This window comes from Chiloscyllium plagiosum, unplaced genomic scaffold, assembly GCF_037043375.1.
Source record: "Chiloscyllium plagiosum isolate Xiang-an unplaced genomic scaffold, Cpla_swu_hap1 HiC_scaffold_10, whole genome shotgun sequence".
Classification (NCBI taxonomy): Eukaryota; Metazoa; Chordata; class Chondrichthyes; order Orectolobiformes; family Hemiscylliidae; genus Chiloscyllium; species Chiloscyllium plagiosum.
This window is the reverse complement of record NW_028270148.1, coordinates 99,444,241-99,461,789: the sequence shown is the minus strand read 5'-3', so window position 1 is coordinate 99,461,789 and position 17,549 is coordinate 99,444,241. Positions and strand designations below refer to the sequence as shown.

Here is a 17,549-nt window from a genome sequence, read left to right as displayed (position 1 = left end):
ATAAGTTACATGACTACAGTCAATGTTGCTTCTGTCAGTCGATGAAGTGGTTTAAAAATGGGGGGCCTAGATTTATTGAATTCATTAATTTGGGTCTAACTTTCTGTGTTTTCTTTTGTTTTGAAAGTGGCCACTCAGTTCTATGATTGTACTGATGCTGATTTCAATGTCCTTGTCGAGAACTGAAGAAATTTACCACCAACAGCTCCAGTCCTGAAAACTGAAATTATGCTTATCTGGTATGTACAGATTACCCTGTTCTGTAAAACCATATAACACATATTTTGGCTACTTTTAAATAGAGTAACTAACTATAGCTTAGCTTCTACTACTTAACAAGAAAGACTGGTACAAGTTCTTAGAGGTAATACTGTAATTCCACTTCGTCCCCATTTTCTCTTTTCTTTCCAATATTTTTTACTGTTCCATTAATTTAGTATAGCTCCATAGTTCAGTAATCTTAATTTTGTTGATCATGTGATTTTAGTTATACATTTTCATGACTGTATCTAATTAAGCTACTAGACTAGATGCAATTGAGGTTCACAAGGAGGAGGTGTTAGAAATTCTAGAAAGTGTGAAAATAGATAAATCCCCTGGGCAGGATGGGATTTATCCAAGGATTCTCTGGGAAGCCAGGGAGGAGATTGCTGAGCCTTTGGCTTTGATCTTTTTGTCGCCATTGTCTACAGGAATAGTGTGAGAAGACTGGAATATAGCAAATGTTGTTCCCTTGTTCAAGAAGGGGAGTAGAGACAACCCTGGTGATTAGAGACCAGTGGACCTTACTTCGATTGTGGGTAAAGTGTTGGAAATTATCTTGATAGGAATAAGTTGATTAGGGATAGTCAATGTGGTTTTGTGAAGGGTAGGTCATGCCTCACAAACCTTATTAAGTTCTTTGAGAAGGTGACCAAACAGGTGGATGAGGGTAAAGCCATTGATGTGTATATGGATTTCATTAAGGTGTTTGATAAGGTTCCCCATGATAGGCTACTGCACAAAATACGGAGGCATGGGGTTGAGGGCAATTTAGCAGTTTGGATCAGAAATTGGCTAGCTGAAAGAAGACAGTTACTAGTGGTGTACCGCAGGGATCTGTTTTGGGTCCACTGCTGTTTGTCATTTTTATAAACAACTTGGATGAGGGCGTAGAAGGATGGGTTAGTAAATTTGAGGATGACACTAAGGTTGGTATAGTTATGGATAGTGCTGAAGAATGTTGTAGGTTACAGAAGCACATAGGTAAGCTGCAGAGCTGGACTGAGAGGTGACAAATGGAATTTAATGCGGAAAAGTGTAAGATGATTCACTTTGGAAGGAATAACAAGAATGATCAGATTCTTAGAAGTGTAGATGCACAGAGAGATCTCGGTGTCCATGCACATAGATAGGGCTGTTTAGAAGGCATATGGTGTGTTAGCTTTTATTAATAGAGGGATCGAGTTTCAGAACCATGAGGTCATGCAGCAGCTGTACAAAACTCTGGTGCGGTTGCACTTGGAGTATTGTGTACAGTTCTGGTCACTGCATTACAGGAAGGATGTGGGAGCTTTGGAAAGGGTTCAGAGGAGGTTTATTAGGGTGTTGCCTGGTACGGAGGGAAGGTTTTACGAGGAAAGGTTGAGGGACTTGAGGCTGTTTTCATTAGAGAGAAGGAGGTTGAAAGACTTAACTGAGACATATAAGATAATCAGAGGGTTAGATCGGGTGGACAGTGAGAGCCTTTTCCCTCGGATGGTGATGGCTAGCACGAGGCGGCATAGCTTCAAAATGAGCGGTGATAGATAAAGGACTGATGTCAGAGGTAGTTTCTTTACTCAGAGTAGTAGTAGTGGCGTGGAATGCACTGCCTGCAGCAGTTGTAGACTCTCCAACTTTACAGACATTTAATTGGTCATAGGATGGGCATGTGGACGAGAATGGAATAGTGTAGGTTAGATAGGCTTCAGGTTGGTTTCAGATTGAGGGCCGAAGGGCCTGTACTGCGCTGTAATGTTCTATGTTCTAAAATATATAATTGCACATTCACCCTCTGTCACTCTCCTGATTATGCTATATTGAAAATGATCTGCAGAAATTCATTATACAGTGAACAAGGCTGGTGGCTTCCAGTTTTCAGAGGAAAATAGTGAAAATCCTGCAATCTCATAGTAACATTGTATTCAATTTATTTTGTCAGCACACGCAAGTGACACTTGGAACTGATTTATAATAGATCGGGATTTTACTTTGCATTTCCTACAAGATGGTTACTATTTAAATCAGATATTTTTAGCTTATATGATTGGGTAAATGATGGCATGATGATATCAGAGAAAGGCAGATAGTTAATAATCCTTTCAGGCCTAATTTAAATATAATACACTAAGTGCTTACTCAGCAGTTCAGAGCAATTAATTGATTTGTATCAATAACACAGTTTTTATCTCCTACTTTGAAGATGATTTTACTTTTCAAATACAGATGAATGATGATAGCTTATGTGAGAGAAGTGATAAGAAACAGTAATAATGCTTCCATTGTAATGAATATAAATTCTCCAAAAAAAATATTTTTTCCCACTTTAGATTGATTGTCCACTAACCATGACTGTCAGATTGCTCAGAATCTTGGAACTATCTGCACATTTGATGAAAAGAACTTCCTGTTTGCGATCCTCTCTGGGAACTGTTCCGCCCCTTGGGATTAGGCCCTATAGCAATTTTCAAAGAAATGCTCTGTGCTGCCAATGGAAAGGCCAAAATGGAAGATCACCAGACTATAGGCTGGTTCTAGGCTCTCTCAACCCAAAAGGGACAGCTTTTGTGCCAATGCTGCATTGGCAATCTCTAAATTGTGTGCAATGTGCAAACATAAGGAAACTGTTTTATTCCACTGTGACAAGCAGCAATAAAATGATTCCCAAACAGAAAGTACTGTCACCCAAAAGACCTCTTAAAGGCCCTCGGACCAAACAGCCATCAAGGACCAACCAGCCAGCTCTTGCAGATGTGGAGGTAAACAAAATGTTTTAGGTTTTATTGTTAATGGACTACTCTTTAGGTTTGCTATATTATATAGGTCAATAAAATTAAAATACTGTGTCCCAGTATCTCTTTTTATTCATGCTTAAAAGCAATAAGTTTGATTATTTGAATTAGATGCCAATGATGTCCAAATGGATTGGTGCAGTCACCAGTTCTTGGTTGAACCACAAGATGGAGCATTTCTCTGTAATACTTGTCAATGGATTTCAGTTTGGAGAATAGATAAAGAACAACAAGCTAGTAGTATTTGCTTTTCAGATGGAGAGTACTCATCAAGTTGTGATCGCTGTTACTATAGAGATCCATATTCTAGATTGTTTTGCTCTTGTGATTAAAGGAGCAACTGAGATGGAAAATGACAGAGATGGAGGATATGAAGGGAAAGAAAACAGATTAACTGACCAGTGAGAGTTGATGTTAAATTTTAATTCACAAGAGTTTGTGGCTAGGATAGTTATAAATTATTGGTCACTGAACAGAAGTACAACCTGGCTCCAATACACCCACTTCTGAGTTTATCAAAGATACATGTGGATGCCAGCAGAAAGCTATTTGAGGACCTACTATCTGGGTACTTATTGATGCGATTAAAATGCTTCGAATAAAACTAACTAAGGAGTCTTGAGGCAGAGTGATAGTGTCCCTACCTCTGAGCATGTGGCCAAGGTTCAATTCCCACTTACTCGAGGATGTGTCATAACATTTCTGAGGTGGGTTGATTAGAAAATATCGAGAAAACAAAATGAGGCACTTTTATACCCTTTTAATCAACCTTTAGGACATGTTGTGAAACATCTCTGGAACAGTTGGAACTTAAAACTCAGACCTTCTGACCCAGAGGAAGGGACATTCTCACTGAGCCACAAGAGCTCAACTAAGGCTTTTTAAAATCGATTTGAATAAGGCTCGAAGTTTTACTTTAGAAACAGGTATTTCCCCATGCTTGGAGAACTGATTTGGCTTAGAGTTTGGAACACTACTACTGGGTGGGATGCTCTTCGTGGGGTTGGTGTGGACTTGATGGGCCAAATAGCCTGCTTCCACACTGTAGGGATTCTAAGCAATCAAATTGTAGAGTGCTTTTAAATGAATTATTTTGATTCCTTATTTTGAAAGCTAAAAGGAAATGTCTATTTTTTTTGAACAAGACAGTTGTGCTTTATTGATGAATGCTTGAAAAATCTGTGCAGCTGGTGTTCTGAAGTTTGGTACAAGTGCAGTACATGACTATTTCTGCCTGGGGAAAAAGCCTGAAGGCTGGTCTGTAGAGAAGATCCTGATTTGATCCGATGAAAAGGGCTGGGTTGTATTTCAATTCCACAGTATATAAAAAAAACAGAGCATTTGACAGATCTCACTGGAAACATTTTTTTCAGTCACATCTCATTCTTCTCTTTCTCTGTGTTGTACAGCATGTTACAGTTCGTTGAAATAATTCCTCTTCTCTTTCCTTTTAAGATCTGTGCTCAGCCAGTAAGAAATGCTACACCAGAATACTTTTCTACTTTGTTACATTTATTCTGGCGTTACTTAGAGTCATAGAGATGCACAGCACAGAAACAGACCTTTCGGTCTAACTCTTCCATGCCGATCAGATATCCTAATCTAATCTAGTCCCATTTGACAGCACTTGGCCCATATCCCTCTAAACCCTTCCTATTCATATGCCCACCAAGATGCCTTTTAAATATTGTAATTGTGCTAGCCTCCACCACTTCCTCTGGCAGCTCATTCCACACACGCACCACCCTCTGTGTGCAAACGTTGCCCTTGAGATCCCTTTTCAATGTTTCCCCTCTCACCCTAAACCTATGCCTCTAGTTCTGGACTCCTCCATGCCCCTCATGATTTTATAAACCTCTATAAGGTGACCACTCAGCCTCCTATGCTCCAGAAAAAATAGTCCCAGCCTGTTCAGCCTCTCCCTATAGTTCATAATCCACCAACCCTTGCAACGTCCTTGTAAATCTTTTCTGAACCCTTTCAAGTTTCACAACATCCTTCCAAGAGGAGGGAGACTAGAATTGCACACAATATTTCAAAAATGGCCTAACCAATGCCCTGTACAGCTGCAATGTGACCTCCCAACTCCCAAACTCAATGGTCTGACTAATAAAGAAAAACACACTTAACTCCGCCTTCACTATCCTATCTACCTGCAACTCAACTTTCAAGGATCTGTAAACCTCCACTCCAAGGTCTCTTTGTTCAGTAACACTCCCCAGGACCTTACCATTAAGTGTACATGTCCTGCTCTGATTTGCCTTTCCAAAATGCAGCACCTCACATTTATCTGAATTAAACTCCATCTGCCACTCCTCAGTGGCCCAACTAATCAAGATCCTGTTGTACTCTGAGGTAACCTTTTTCGCTGTCCACTACACCTCCAATTTTGGTGTCATCTGCAAACTTACTAACTATACCTCTTATGTTCACATCCAAATCATTTATATAAATGATGAAAAGCTGTGGACCCAGCACCGATCCTTGTGGCACACCACTGGTCATATGCCTCCAGTCTGAAAAGCAACCCTCTACCACCACTCTCTATCCTCTTAGTTACTTCTTCAAAAAACTCAATCAAGTTTACGAGACATTATTTCCCACACACAAAGCATTGTTGACTATCCCTAATCATTCCTTGACTTTCCAAATACATGTAAATCCTGTCCTTCAGGATTCCCTCCAATAATTTGCCCACCACCGATGTCAGGCTCACCAGTCTACCGTTCCAAACTTTTCCTTACAAGTTTCTTAAATAGTGGCATCACGTTAGCCAACCTCCAGTCTTCTGGCACTTCACCTGTCACTATTGATGATCCAAATATCTCAGCCAGAGGCCCAACAATCACTTCCCTAGCTTCCCACAGAGTTTTAGGGGATCAATTCCTAGGGATTTATTCATTTTTGAGTTTTAAGATGTCCAGCACCACCGCCTCTAATATTTTTTCAAGTTGTCGCTATCTATTTCCCCACATTCCTATCTTCCATGTCCATCTCAACAGTAAACACTGCTGCGAAATACTCATGTAGCACCTCCCCATTTCCTGCGGTTCCACACGTAGGTTGCCTTGTTGATCTTTGAGGGGCCCTATTCTCTCCCTCATTACCTTTTGTCCTTAATATATTTATAAAATCCCTTTGGATTCTCCTTAGCCATGTTTGCCAAAGCTATCTCACATTCCCCTTTTGCCCTTATGATTTCCCTCTTAAGTTTGCTCCTACTGCCATTATACTGTAAGGATTCACATAATCTCTGCTGTCTATGTCTGACGTGTGCTTCCTTTTGATGTTGTGTAAATATTTCACCCTCCAGCAGGAATTCAAATGAACATATCTTTGGATTGTTGTCAATGATAATGACTTCTTTATAATATGATGCATTGTTAGGGGTAGTGGTGTAGAACTGTAATGTCTTGAGTCACAATGGAAGTGCTTACTTTCAGTGAGTAGGTCAATTTTAACCAACATATGGAATGTGTGAAAGCTTTATTTGAGTTGGCATAGTTGTACACCACTAAAGGATAAGCATGCACTTGACAAAATTGCTTCTCTTTGTAGTAGAGATTGGAACTGGGGGGCATGGCTTAAAAATAAGGGGTTTCCAATTGAAGACAGATGACAAAAATTTCCTTCTGATTTGAGAGTGTGAAATTGTCTTCCCCAGAAGACAGTGAGGCAGGTTCATTTCAGACTGAGGTAGATGGATTCTTGATTAATAAGAGAGTCGAGGTGTGGAGGGGGTACCCAGGAAAGTGATTTGAAAGTGCTTTGATCAGTTGTGGTCTTGGGATGTTTAGTGGGGATTTAAGATAGAATGGTTTCACTCAGAATATGAATAAATATTTGGTACTCTCTGCCACAAAGGAAGGTTTAGGTGGGAACCATCACAATGAGTATTTAGATGAACACCTGAAGTACCATAGCATAGAAAGGTACCAGACCAGTGCGGGAAAATGAGACTAGAATAGGTACGTGTTTGATGACACAAGTGGCTGCCTCTTTCTATGCTGTGCAGCTCATTGGCTGTAATAGAAGCTCTTCCTCAGACTCCACGATTGTGTGTATTTGCTGTTTAACATGGCATAACATTCTAGTTTTAAATGTCCTTGACTAAACAGAATCAAAATTGCTCAAAATATTTTTCTTTCTCAGAAGTGCAAATATGAAAAATTCAAGATAATGTTGTTAATTCAAACACAACCCGACTTTTTTCATGTTAAGTTTAACTTTAAAATGCTCGTGCATGTGCTTCATGAACATTTTTACATAACCTCAGTCCAGCAAAATCCAGAGTTCATAATGGATACTCTTGCCAGAACTATCACACTATCAACTGAAGGTGATACCAATTACACGTGTGCCTACAATTCTTAATATGCCAGTTTGTTGGGAAAGCATGCATTGGTACAGTATGCAGTCGAACTGGAAGTAACTCTTTCTTCAGGATGTAAGCATTTGTGGCTTGGATTTATCAATTTGTTTTTAAACATGAACAGAATATTTTTTCACTTAACTATTTCCAAGGATTTTGTCTTAGTTTGGAGGGGAAAGATAGTGGGAATGTGAATGGAGGTTTGTGAGAAAAAGGGCTGGAAGTGTAAAAATAAAAGCAGCAAGCTGGTGACAGATTTTTTTTCTCTGTCCAATGCATGGGAGATCATCCACATTCTCATACATTTTGTGCGACATTATAGTATCACGAGAGAGCTCACGTTGAGTTGAATCACAGGAGATTTCTTCGAATTGATTAAAAATCTAAGTACTCAACTGATGTTCATACAAGTAAACGGGCTAGGAACAGTTGTAGATTATTTAGCTCCTTGAGCCTGCTCTGAAGCTCAAGACTGAAAATGTGTTGCTGGAAAAGCTTCAGAGCAGGCTCAAGGAACTAAATAATCTACAACTGTTCCTAGCCCGTGTAATTGGTATCACCTTCAGTTGATAATGTGATAGTTCTGGCAAGAGAATCCATTATGAACTCTGGATTTTGCTGGACTGAGGTTATGTAAAAATGTTCATGAAGCACATGCAAGAGCATTTTAAAGTTAAACTTAACATGAAAAAAGTCGGATTGTGTTTGAATTAACAACATTATCTTGAATTTTTCATATTTGCACTTCTGAGAAAGAAAAATATTCTGAGCAATTTTGATTCTGTTTAGTCAAGGACATTTAAAACTAGTGTTATGCCATGTTAAACAGCAAATACACACAATCGTGGAGTCTGAGGAAGAGCTTCAATTACAGCCAATGAGCTGCACAGCATAGAAAGAGGCAGCCACTTGTGTCTGCACCAATCATCAAACACGTACCTATTCTAGTCTCATTTTCCCGCACTGGTCTGGTACCTTTCTATGCTATGGTACTTCAGGTGTTCATCTAAATACTCATTGTGATGGTTCCCACCTAAACCTTCCTTTTGTGGCAGAGAGTACCAAATATTTATTCATATTCTGAGTGAAACCATTCTATCTTAAATCCCCACTAAACATCCCACCTTTACCTCAAAGCTATTCCCCGTGGTTATTGATCCCTCTATAGGGGGAAGAGATTACTTCTTTTTCTTTTACATATGCTCCTCCTAATTTTTTACACCTCAGTCTGGTCTCACCTCAGCTTTCTCTGCTCTAAGAAAAACAATCCCAGTCTGTCTAATCTCCCTTCATGGCTGGGTAAACATCTGGTGAATCTGCTCTGCATGTTGTATTCCAACATGTGGCCTCACTAACATCTTGTACAGCTCCATGATAACCCTCCTGCTCTTGTATTTATTACCCTGACTAATAACAGCAGGTATCCCATATGTCGTCTTAACCACCTCATCCACCTGTCCTGTGGTCTTTACACAGGTCCTTCTGATCGTCTGTACTTCCTAGGGTTCTACCATTCATTTTATATTCCCTTGCTTTGCTAGTCCTCCCAAAATTTATTTCTTTTCACTTTTTTGGATTAAGTTCCATTTGCCATTGTTCTGTCCACCTGACCAGTCCATCAATTATCATCCTGTAGTCTAAGGCTTCCATCTTTGTTACTTATCACATTACCAATTTTCATGTCATCTGTGAACGTACTGATCAGATTTCCTTCAGGATTGTTTAGATTATAATGTACACTACAAACAGTAAGGGATCTAGCACCAAACTCTGCGGTATACTGCTCGACACAGACCTCCAGTCACAAAAAACAATCTTTGACCATCAGCATATGCCTCCTTCCACCCAGCTAAATTTGGGTCCAAATTGCCTTCATCAGTCTTCTATGCAAGACTTTGTCAAAAGCCTTACCGACATCTATGTAGACAGTACATTCACTGCACTGCCATCATCCGTATATCTAGTCACCTCTTTTAAAAAAAACTCAGCCAAACCTGTCGGACATGATCTCTCCCTTGCAAAGTCATGCTGACTATTCTTAATTAATCTTTGCCTCTCCAAATGGACGTTAATTCTATCCCTCCGTATTTGCTCTAATAGTTTCCCTATCACTAATGTTAGACCCACTGGCCTACAATCCCCTCATCCCTATAATCCATCTTGAATAACGTATCACATTATTACCTTCCAGTCCTCTGGCACCTTTCCCAAGTTCAGAGAGGCTTTGACATTAATGTCAAGGCTTCTGCAATTTCCTTCCATGCTTCTCATAGCAGCCTGAGACACATGTCAGCTGGGCATGGAAACATATCCAATTATAAATCCACTTAAATTGCTCAAAACTAGTCACTCTCAATTGCAGTTTGTTAAAGGATATCACAGTCCTCTTCCTTGATTTCTATATCGTTCTTCTCGGTCGTGAATATAGAAATCACAGTGTGTCTAGGTGTTTAATGTGCCCCGCTATTTCTCTGGTGATTCTCTAATATACTGACAAAATGCCTTCAGATTTTCCTTTTATTTACTTGCCAGTGGTTTTTAATGCCCCTTTCCTAACTTTTTTTAAGTAAACCACTGCACTTTCTATATGCCTCTCGGGCTTCTGATACTCTTGAATCTTTGGTATGTACCATATAGGCTTCCTTTGTTTCTCTTTATCCAATTCTGTATACTCATCAATGTCCAAGATCCTCTGGAATATTTGGTCTCGGTCTTCACTTTTACAGGAACATGTTGACCTTTGTAGTTTCATTAATTCCTTTTTGAAAGACTCCCACTAATGAGATAGTAGATTTTACTAAGTTATGCTCGCTATCAGCAAAATGCTCTCCTATTGACACTTCTACCACTTTTCCAGCTTTGTTCCCTAAAGTTAGGTCCAGCTCTGCCTTGTCTTTCGAAGGACTTTCTGCATGCTGGCTTGAAAAGCTCTCCTAAATATATTTTAAGAATTTTACCCTTTCTTAAGCCTTTCACATTTTGTCTCAGTAAGTTTAAAATTTCCTGCAGTTATTTTTAAACTTCTCTTGAGATTTGCCAAAAATTTGATATCTGCCCTTTTATCTTTCCTCAACTATTTTGAAACCTACAGTACTTTCCTAAACATGTAATTGCTCCTTTTTTTGTGTTTTAATTCTACCATATGGTCTATTGAGGAGCCTTCAAAAACATCATTCCTGTTTATTGCAGGAATTGACTCCTTGACCAATACTGTGATGCCACTTCCTCTTTTACATCCCTTCCTGCCTGTTTTAAAAAATTCTCAAGGTCAGGTTCGTAGGAGAGTAGTCTGACACAGAACAAACGACCAAGAGGCGAGACTGCTAGAATATGGGCATTTTATTCCCCGCAGTGTCGCACAACGGGTCTGGCTTATACTCACTCTACATGTTACAAAAACTGGGAGCCGTCAGTTCTCGTAGAGCGGTTGCCAACAACCCACGCTCGGCGGTTAAACGTAACCCCGGAGCAGACTCACCGAACTGGAGACTTTTCCAGCTGATATACTCCCTTCCAGATATAAACATTCATGTGAACAGCAGAGCAAGGCTAAAAAACACATTCCATTCTGGTTACATACAGATAAGAAGATTCACACGGGACTAAGCAACACCTCCATTCCGGTTAGATTCACACATGTATTGGGACATAATTTTTAACCGTTTCACCACATTCCACTGCTTGGAATTTTACACCACACTGCCTCATCTGAAGATTTTATGCCTCAGAATATTGAACTGCCCATGACAACAACAATATCATAACCACGTGTTAATCAGCACACTCAACTCATCTGCCTTACTCACAGATGCATTAAAATAAATGCCAAGCTCCCTTGTGTTTTAATTTGACTGCATATGCTTGTCTGCCACAATGATTTGGCTTTTCTTCTACATTTATCTATGCATCACCCATTATTGTACCTCCACCCCGTACTGTCAAATTAGTTTAAACACCCATCAACAGTTCTAGCAAATCCCCAGGTAAGGATCTTTATCCTATTACAGTGCAGGTGCAACCTGTTGGACTTGTACAGGGTCCCACCTTTCCCAGAAACAGACCCAGTGATTTGGGAATCCAAAGTCCTGTGTTGTGCACTAACTCTTCAGCTGCTTTATCTACCTATTCCTATACTCAGTAGTACTTGGCACCAGAAGTAATCCAGAGCTTGCAATATTTGAGATCCAGCTTTTCAATCTGCTGTTGAGATCCTTTAGTACTTGTCACAGGACCTATTTCTTCTACCTATTGTCTTTGGTACTATTACGAACCACAACCGCTGACTGTTTCCCCTCCCTTTTCAGAATCTCCTGTAGCCATTCAGTGACATCCTTGATCCATGCTCCAGTTTGGCAACATACTAATTTCGAGTCACTTCCACGGCCATAGAAATGCCGTATGTGCCCCTCACTATCAAGTTTCCCATGACTGTAACTTTTCCTCTCTGATTCCCCTTGTGCAGCTGAGTTCTGGCTGCAATCTCCAGAGAAACTGTCACCCACCTTTTTCTAACACAGAAACATATTTATTGAATAAGATTCACTTTGATGCTTTCTTGACTGCCTACCTGCTTCATTTCTTCTAACTAATGGTCACCTGTTCCTTCTCTAGCTGCTCTATCTTAAGCTGCAGGATAACCAATTTTTAAAAAAATGTCCACCACATAACACAAAGCACTGCTATACCCTCAGCTGACACTGAAGCTCTAACCTGGTACTTCATGCAGATCTGGTCATCCAGACTGCCCCAGGTTCATCGAAGATTTCCCACATATTACGGGCTGTTCTACACTAGAATTGAACTCCCATGCCATACCTGTACTTTTTAAAAAAAACTCACCCTAAATTTAAGCCAAGTAGAAAATGAAATTTTCCTTTAAAAAGGAGCTAGAATTCTTACCTTTCTGAAATGCAACTCACCTACCAGTCAGATTGCTAATTTGTACTGGTGTTACTTTTATTAGCCTTTCTGAATTCTGACAAAGTTACTGTTGGAGCTTAGCTGTTGCTCCAACTGAGCTTGGAATTAATACATTTGAACCCTTCCAGAGGATGAATATGTAATTTGACTAAATTGCCTAAATTTTGAAATTCAAGCTTCTTGAGTGTTGTCGGGATTTAAAGATCTTTAAGCTCCAAGTTTGTCTTTCTGAATTCATAACATCGTAAACTCTTATTGTACAGTTGGATGTCATTCAGCTGATTAGCCTGTGCTGGTTCTTTAAAAGAGCTGTCAGATTCATCCTACTCCCCTTCAGGTTCTCTTTCGGCCAAGAATTTCTTTCTCTTAAGTATTCAAAGGAGATTTTTATCAGCAAGTTCCTGATGGTAACATTAGGTGGGAAAGATTTAAAATGATCTTTTTTCCTTTAAATGATTGCAAAATAATGCTAGTTTTCAAAGATACTTTTCAGATATAGAATTGCTGAAAAGATAATTGGGATCAGAGAATGTTATTAGTGCATCTTGATACACCTAATTGTAAAAGTCTGTCTTGGATTGTGTCGATAACTTCAACATTTTCCCTTTTTTATATGTGAAAGTTCAGAAGCAGGATTAACTTTTTGTTCATTCAACGAGTGTGGGCACCACTGGCTAAACCAGCATTTATTGTCTGTTCCTAATTGCCCTTGCGAAGGTGATGTTAAGTCACCTTTTTGGACTATTGAAGTCCACACTACTATTAGGGAGGGAATTCCAGGATTTTGACACATATATCTGGGAGAGGTGGAACTTAAACACAGACTTTCTGGCCCAGAGGCAGGTACACTACCACCATGATACCCTGTAACCTTTAACCAGAACCTTTGTGGGAGCTGTTATCTCCACCTGACAGACATGAGCCTTTGTTTGAAGTCTCAACCAAGGGACAAACTATTTCTCTGGAAAGTCAGTTTAATTTGTGTTAAAGTGGCTAGACTGGGACTGTGAACCTTCAACATTCGGACTCACAGGGAAGAGTCCTACCTAAACATTGCAAAAGAATCTAGTCATTGGTACAATAGCAATTTCATTGATTGTCAAGTGTATTAATTGTTTGTTCAGCTGGTGGGATTAATTGGAGCCTTGACCCGATGTAGTCTGGAGGATAGGTGCTGACATGGACTTGGGTGAAAGGACTGTAAATCGAGTACATTTTTTTTCTTTTTATTCTTATGCTGGACTTTTATTTATTATTCTTTCAACTTTGCACCAAATACTTAAATATCTGTACCTACGCATCTTGTATCTAAGATAGCGCCATAGACAGCGATTGCAAACATTTTACTGCACTCATTCAATAAAGCCAATTCAATTCATTTAATTGAGCATGCCATAGTCGTATAGGCAAGATTAGAGTGGTGCTGGAAATGCACAGTAGGTCAGGCAGCATCCGAGGAACAGGAAAATTTACATTTCGGGCAGGAGCCCTTGATCAGGAATCGATTTTCCTGCCCTCGGATGCTGCTGTGCTTTTTCAGCAGCACTTTAATCTTGACTCTAATCTCCAGCATCTGCAGTCCTCACTTTTGCATAATCACTTTTTTGCATAGGCTTCCAGCGCAAAAGAAAAGGCCTTTTGGCCAATCAAGTCTGTGCTGGGCAAAAACAAGCACTTAACTATTCTAATCCTGTTTCCCAGCACGTGGCCCTTTAGCTTTGCTTGTGCACTAGTGCACATCTAAATATTTTTCAAATATTATGTGGATTTCTGCCTCTATCACTCTTGCATATTTCCACCACTCTCTGGGTGAAACGTATTTCCTGACATCCCCTTTAAACCACTTGCAATTTACTTTAAATCTATGCTCCTGGTTTGGATCCCTATGCCAAGGGAAAAGTTCCTTCTTGTCTATTCTATCTATGCCCCTCGTAAGTTTGTACATCTCAATCATTGATTCTCCCTTAAGTCTCCTATGCTCCAAAGCACACAATCCATCTATCCTATCCCTCTTCATAACTAAAACTCTCCAGACCAGGCAAAAATTTAGTTAATCTACTCTACACCCCATCCAATGCAATCATATCCCTCTTACAATGTGGATTCCAGAACTGTACAGCATACTCTAGCTATGGCATAACCAATATTTTATACAGTGCCATCATTACCTCCTTGTTCTTAAATTATCTGCCTCAGCTAATAAAAGCAAGTATCCTATTTACTGCCTATTTTATCTATCTGCCCTGCTATCTTTAGGGGACTGATGGACGTACAAACCCTTTGATCTTCGGTGCTTCCTAGAGCCCTAATGATGATCTTTGTTTTCTTGCTTTGCTTATCCTGCCTAAGTGCATCACTTCACACTTATCTGGATTGAATTCCATTGACCAGTGGTCAGACCATCTAACTAGCCCATCTATATCCTTCTGTATTCTCGGGCTGTCCTCCTCACTATTTACTACCACCCCAATTTTTGTATCATTCACAAATTTACTAATCAGCCTTCCTAAATTCAAGAATACATTGTTGATGTCGACCACAAACAGCAAAGCCCCCAAAATTGATCCCTGTAGAACCCCACTGAACACAGGCTGCCAGCTCAACTAACACCCTTGAACCATTATCCTCTGCTTCCTGCCACTCAGCTAATGCTGGATCCAATTTGCCAAATTTCCTTGGATCCCACAGGTTCTTAGCTTCATTTTCGTTCTCCCATATGGGACCTTATCAAAAGCCTGCTGAAGCCCAAATGGACAATATGAAATACATTGCCCTCATCTACGTACATGGTCGCCTCTTCGAAAAAATTCAATCAGGTTGGTTAGACATGGCTTACCTAAAACAAAACCATGTTGTCTGTTCTTGAATAATCCCTGCCTCTCCAAGTGCTGTTTAATTCTGTCCCTCTGAATTGCTTCTGATAGTTTTACCACCACTGAGTTTAGACTAGCTGGCCTGTAGTTTCTTGGTTTATTCCTTGCTCCTTTGTGTTACTTTATATTATAGCTGATCAAAACTGTGTTGCATTTGAAGGAGAATTTTTGTAAAATGTGTGTCTCTGCACACAGTAAGAAGTATGTATAAGTTAAACTCCGGTTTTATTCCCCATTGTCTGTGTATCTGAAATAGAACTGGGGTGGTTGAATTTTGTCTTGGAGATTAACTCAAGTGCCATAAACTGGCAATTACGTGGCATGAATCTTCCCTTCTAGTATGTTATGTCTTGCTGCAAGTGACCATGGACTACCTCATTATCTGGGGAATTGAATAGAATGAAACTGTAATCATTGGTGAATACCTCCACTTGGGGGTTAAAAATGGAGGAAAGCTCGTTAACCATGACAGCTGAAGGTATCTGGATCTAAGACATTGCCCTGGGGAACTCCTGCAGTGATGTCTCAGGGATGAGTTGATTGACCTCCAACAATCATAATCATCTCTTTTTTTGTGCTAGGTATGCCTCTAAGTAGTCTGCTCTGATTCCCATTGATTCTATTTTGTTGGAGTTCTTTGATATTATACTAGTTGAATGCTGCCTTGATGTCAAGAACTTTCACTGTCATCTCAAATCTCAAAGTTAACTTTTTTGCAGATGTTTGAACAAGGCTTTATGGTGATCTGGTAAAAGGCTCCATCAGGATCTCTGAATAGATTTATTGCTGTTGCTTGGTAGCACTGATGTTGACATCTGTCAAATATTGCTGATGATTGAGAGTAGACTAATGAGACAGTAATGGCTATATTGAAAAATTTGTCCTGTATTGTGACCATAACTTGGGGTAATTATCCACATGATTGGTTTAGTTTCCAGTGTTGTAGATGTACTGGGACAGCTTGGCTCGGGGCGTGGCTAGTACTGGAGCACATATGTTCTGCGCAACAACGTGGTTTGCTGTACGGGGCCAAGGATCTGTGTGTCCAGTGTGCCCAGCTGTTTGTTGATATTTTACTGAGTGATTCTAATCTGCTGAAGACTGACATACCTAATGCTGGAGACCTGAGGAGGAGTTTGACATCATAGATCATGTGCAGAGGATTGGCATGGATTGAATTATTGCTTATCATTTTACTTCCTTGGGGGAGTCTGCCTTCCAGGCACCCAACAAGGATCAGAAACAACTACTATAGTGAGTGTGGGAAGGACACCGTTATGAAACTGGGGACTGCCTTCACTCAATTCACGTAAAATAAAAATCCTGTAGTACACTCTGTCTTATTTAATGAACAGGGAAAGTTGTCACTTTTTCTATTCAATTCCTTTTTAGTGGGAGATGTAGGCATTAGTTTGCGCAGATTGAACTATTAAAGAAGATTAGCACAATTTGTTCACACCTTATTAAATCCACAAATGCAAGAACATCTGGGTGACAGTCACTGAATAAAGTTCTTTTATAATCTTATAACTGGCTCCTTTTTGATAAAACAATGGGGAATCCCCACATTAATCAAAAGCTTTTAAAGTAAATTTATGATGCTTGAATGTGAACAGATGCAATTCTTTAAATAGCTTTTGAAGTTCTCACGTATGTTCTTGAAGCTAGACTGTGAAGACTTATAACTGAGCAAGATAAACAACAGGTTATACACTTGTCCTTTGGCAAACATAATTAAATGCTTAAACCATTGATATGTTTGTGTCTGTTAGTCTGAACCACTTCCTTTGTACAACTAAACTGTTACTTGGATTTTTCTCAACATCTCTTTGCATGAAATTTTTATTCAGCTGTCTCCTGGCTGCCATGGAAATTTTCTGTACTATCCGAAAGCTGTTAGGTAATATTTCTACTTTCATCATGTGTATTGCTTTCTTTCAGGTCTTAAAAATTTAGCCTTTAAAAATGTTGTACATATGTTAAATCTTATATAATTTCTACTTAGTTTCATTTCCTCTTCCATATTCTTAAAATGTGTGGCATGACAAGGCTGCATTTATGGCACCTCCAGGCAGTATGCCATCACCCTTCCACTGTGAATATTCTGCAGGGACTAGTCCATTCATCTTTTACTCTTAACACCTCTTCAAAATACCTTCCCATTCAATTCTGAAAGGTCTAACACTGATTTCTTTACCTCCTCCCTCCTCATTGTCCAAGGACCCAAATGCACCCTCTAAGTGAAACAGCAATTTACTTGTAAAGTACTTTTAATCTGCTGGGATTATAACACAACTAGATGTTACCAGATAAATCAGATTCCAGACGGGATCCAACTTGAGAGTTCATAAC

At 39.6% G+C, this 17,549-nt stretch overlaps 1 protein-coding gene across 1 annotated transcript in view; it reads left to right on the top strand.

Annotated features, from left to right (window-relative positions):
- Positions 1–17,549, top strand: part of rmnd1 (required for meiotic nuclear division 1 homolog) — a 69,140-nt gene that overhangs the window by 2,136 nt on the left and 49,455 nt on the right. The window contains exons 2-3 of the mRNA XM_087991756.1: positions 128–239; positions 2,571–2,999. Coding sequence (XP_087847882.1) covers positions 2,589–2,999 — 411 coding nt within the window. The 5' untranslated portion in view covers positions 128–239; positions 2,571–2,588. The remainder of the gene's footprint in view (positions 1–127; positions 240–2,570; positions 3,000–17,549) is intronic.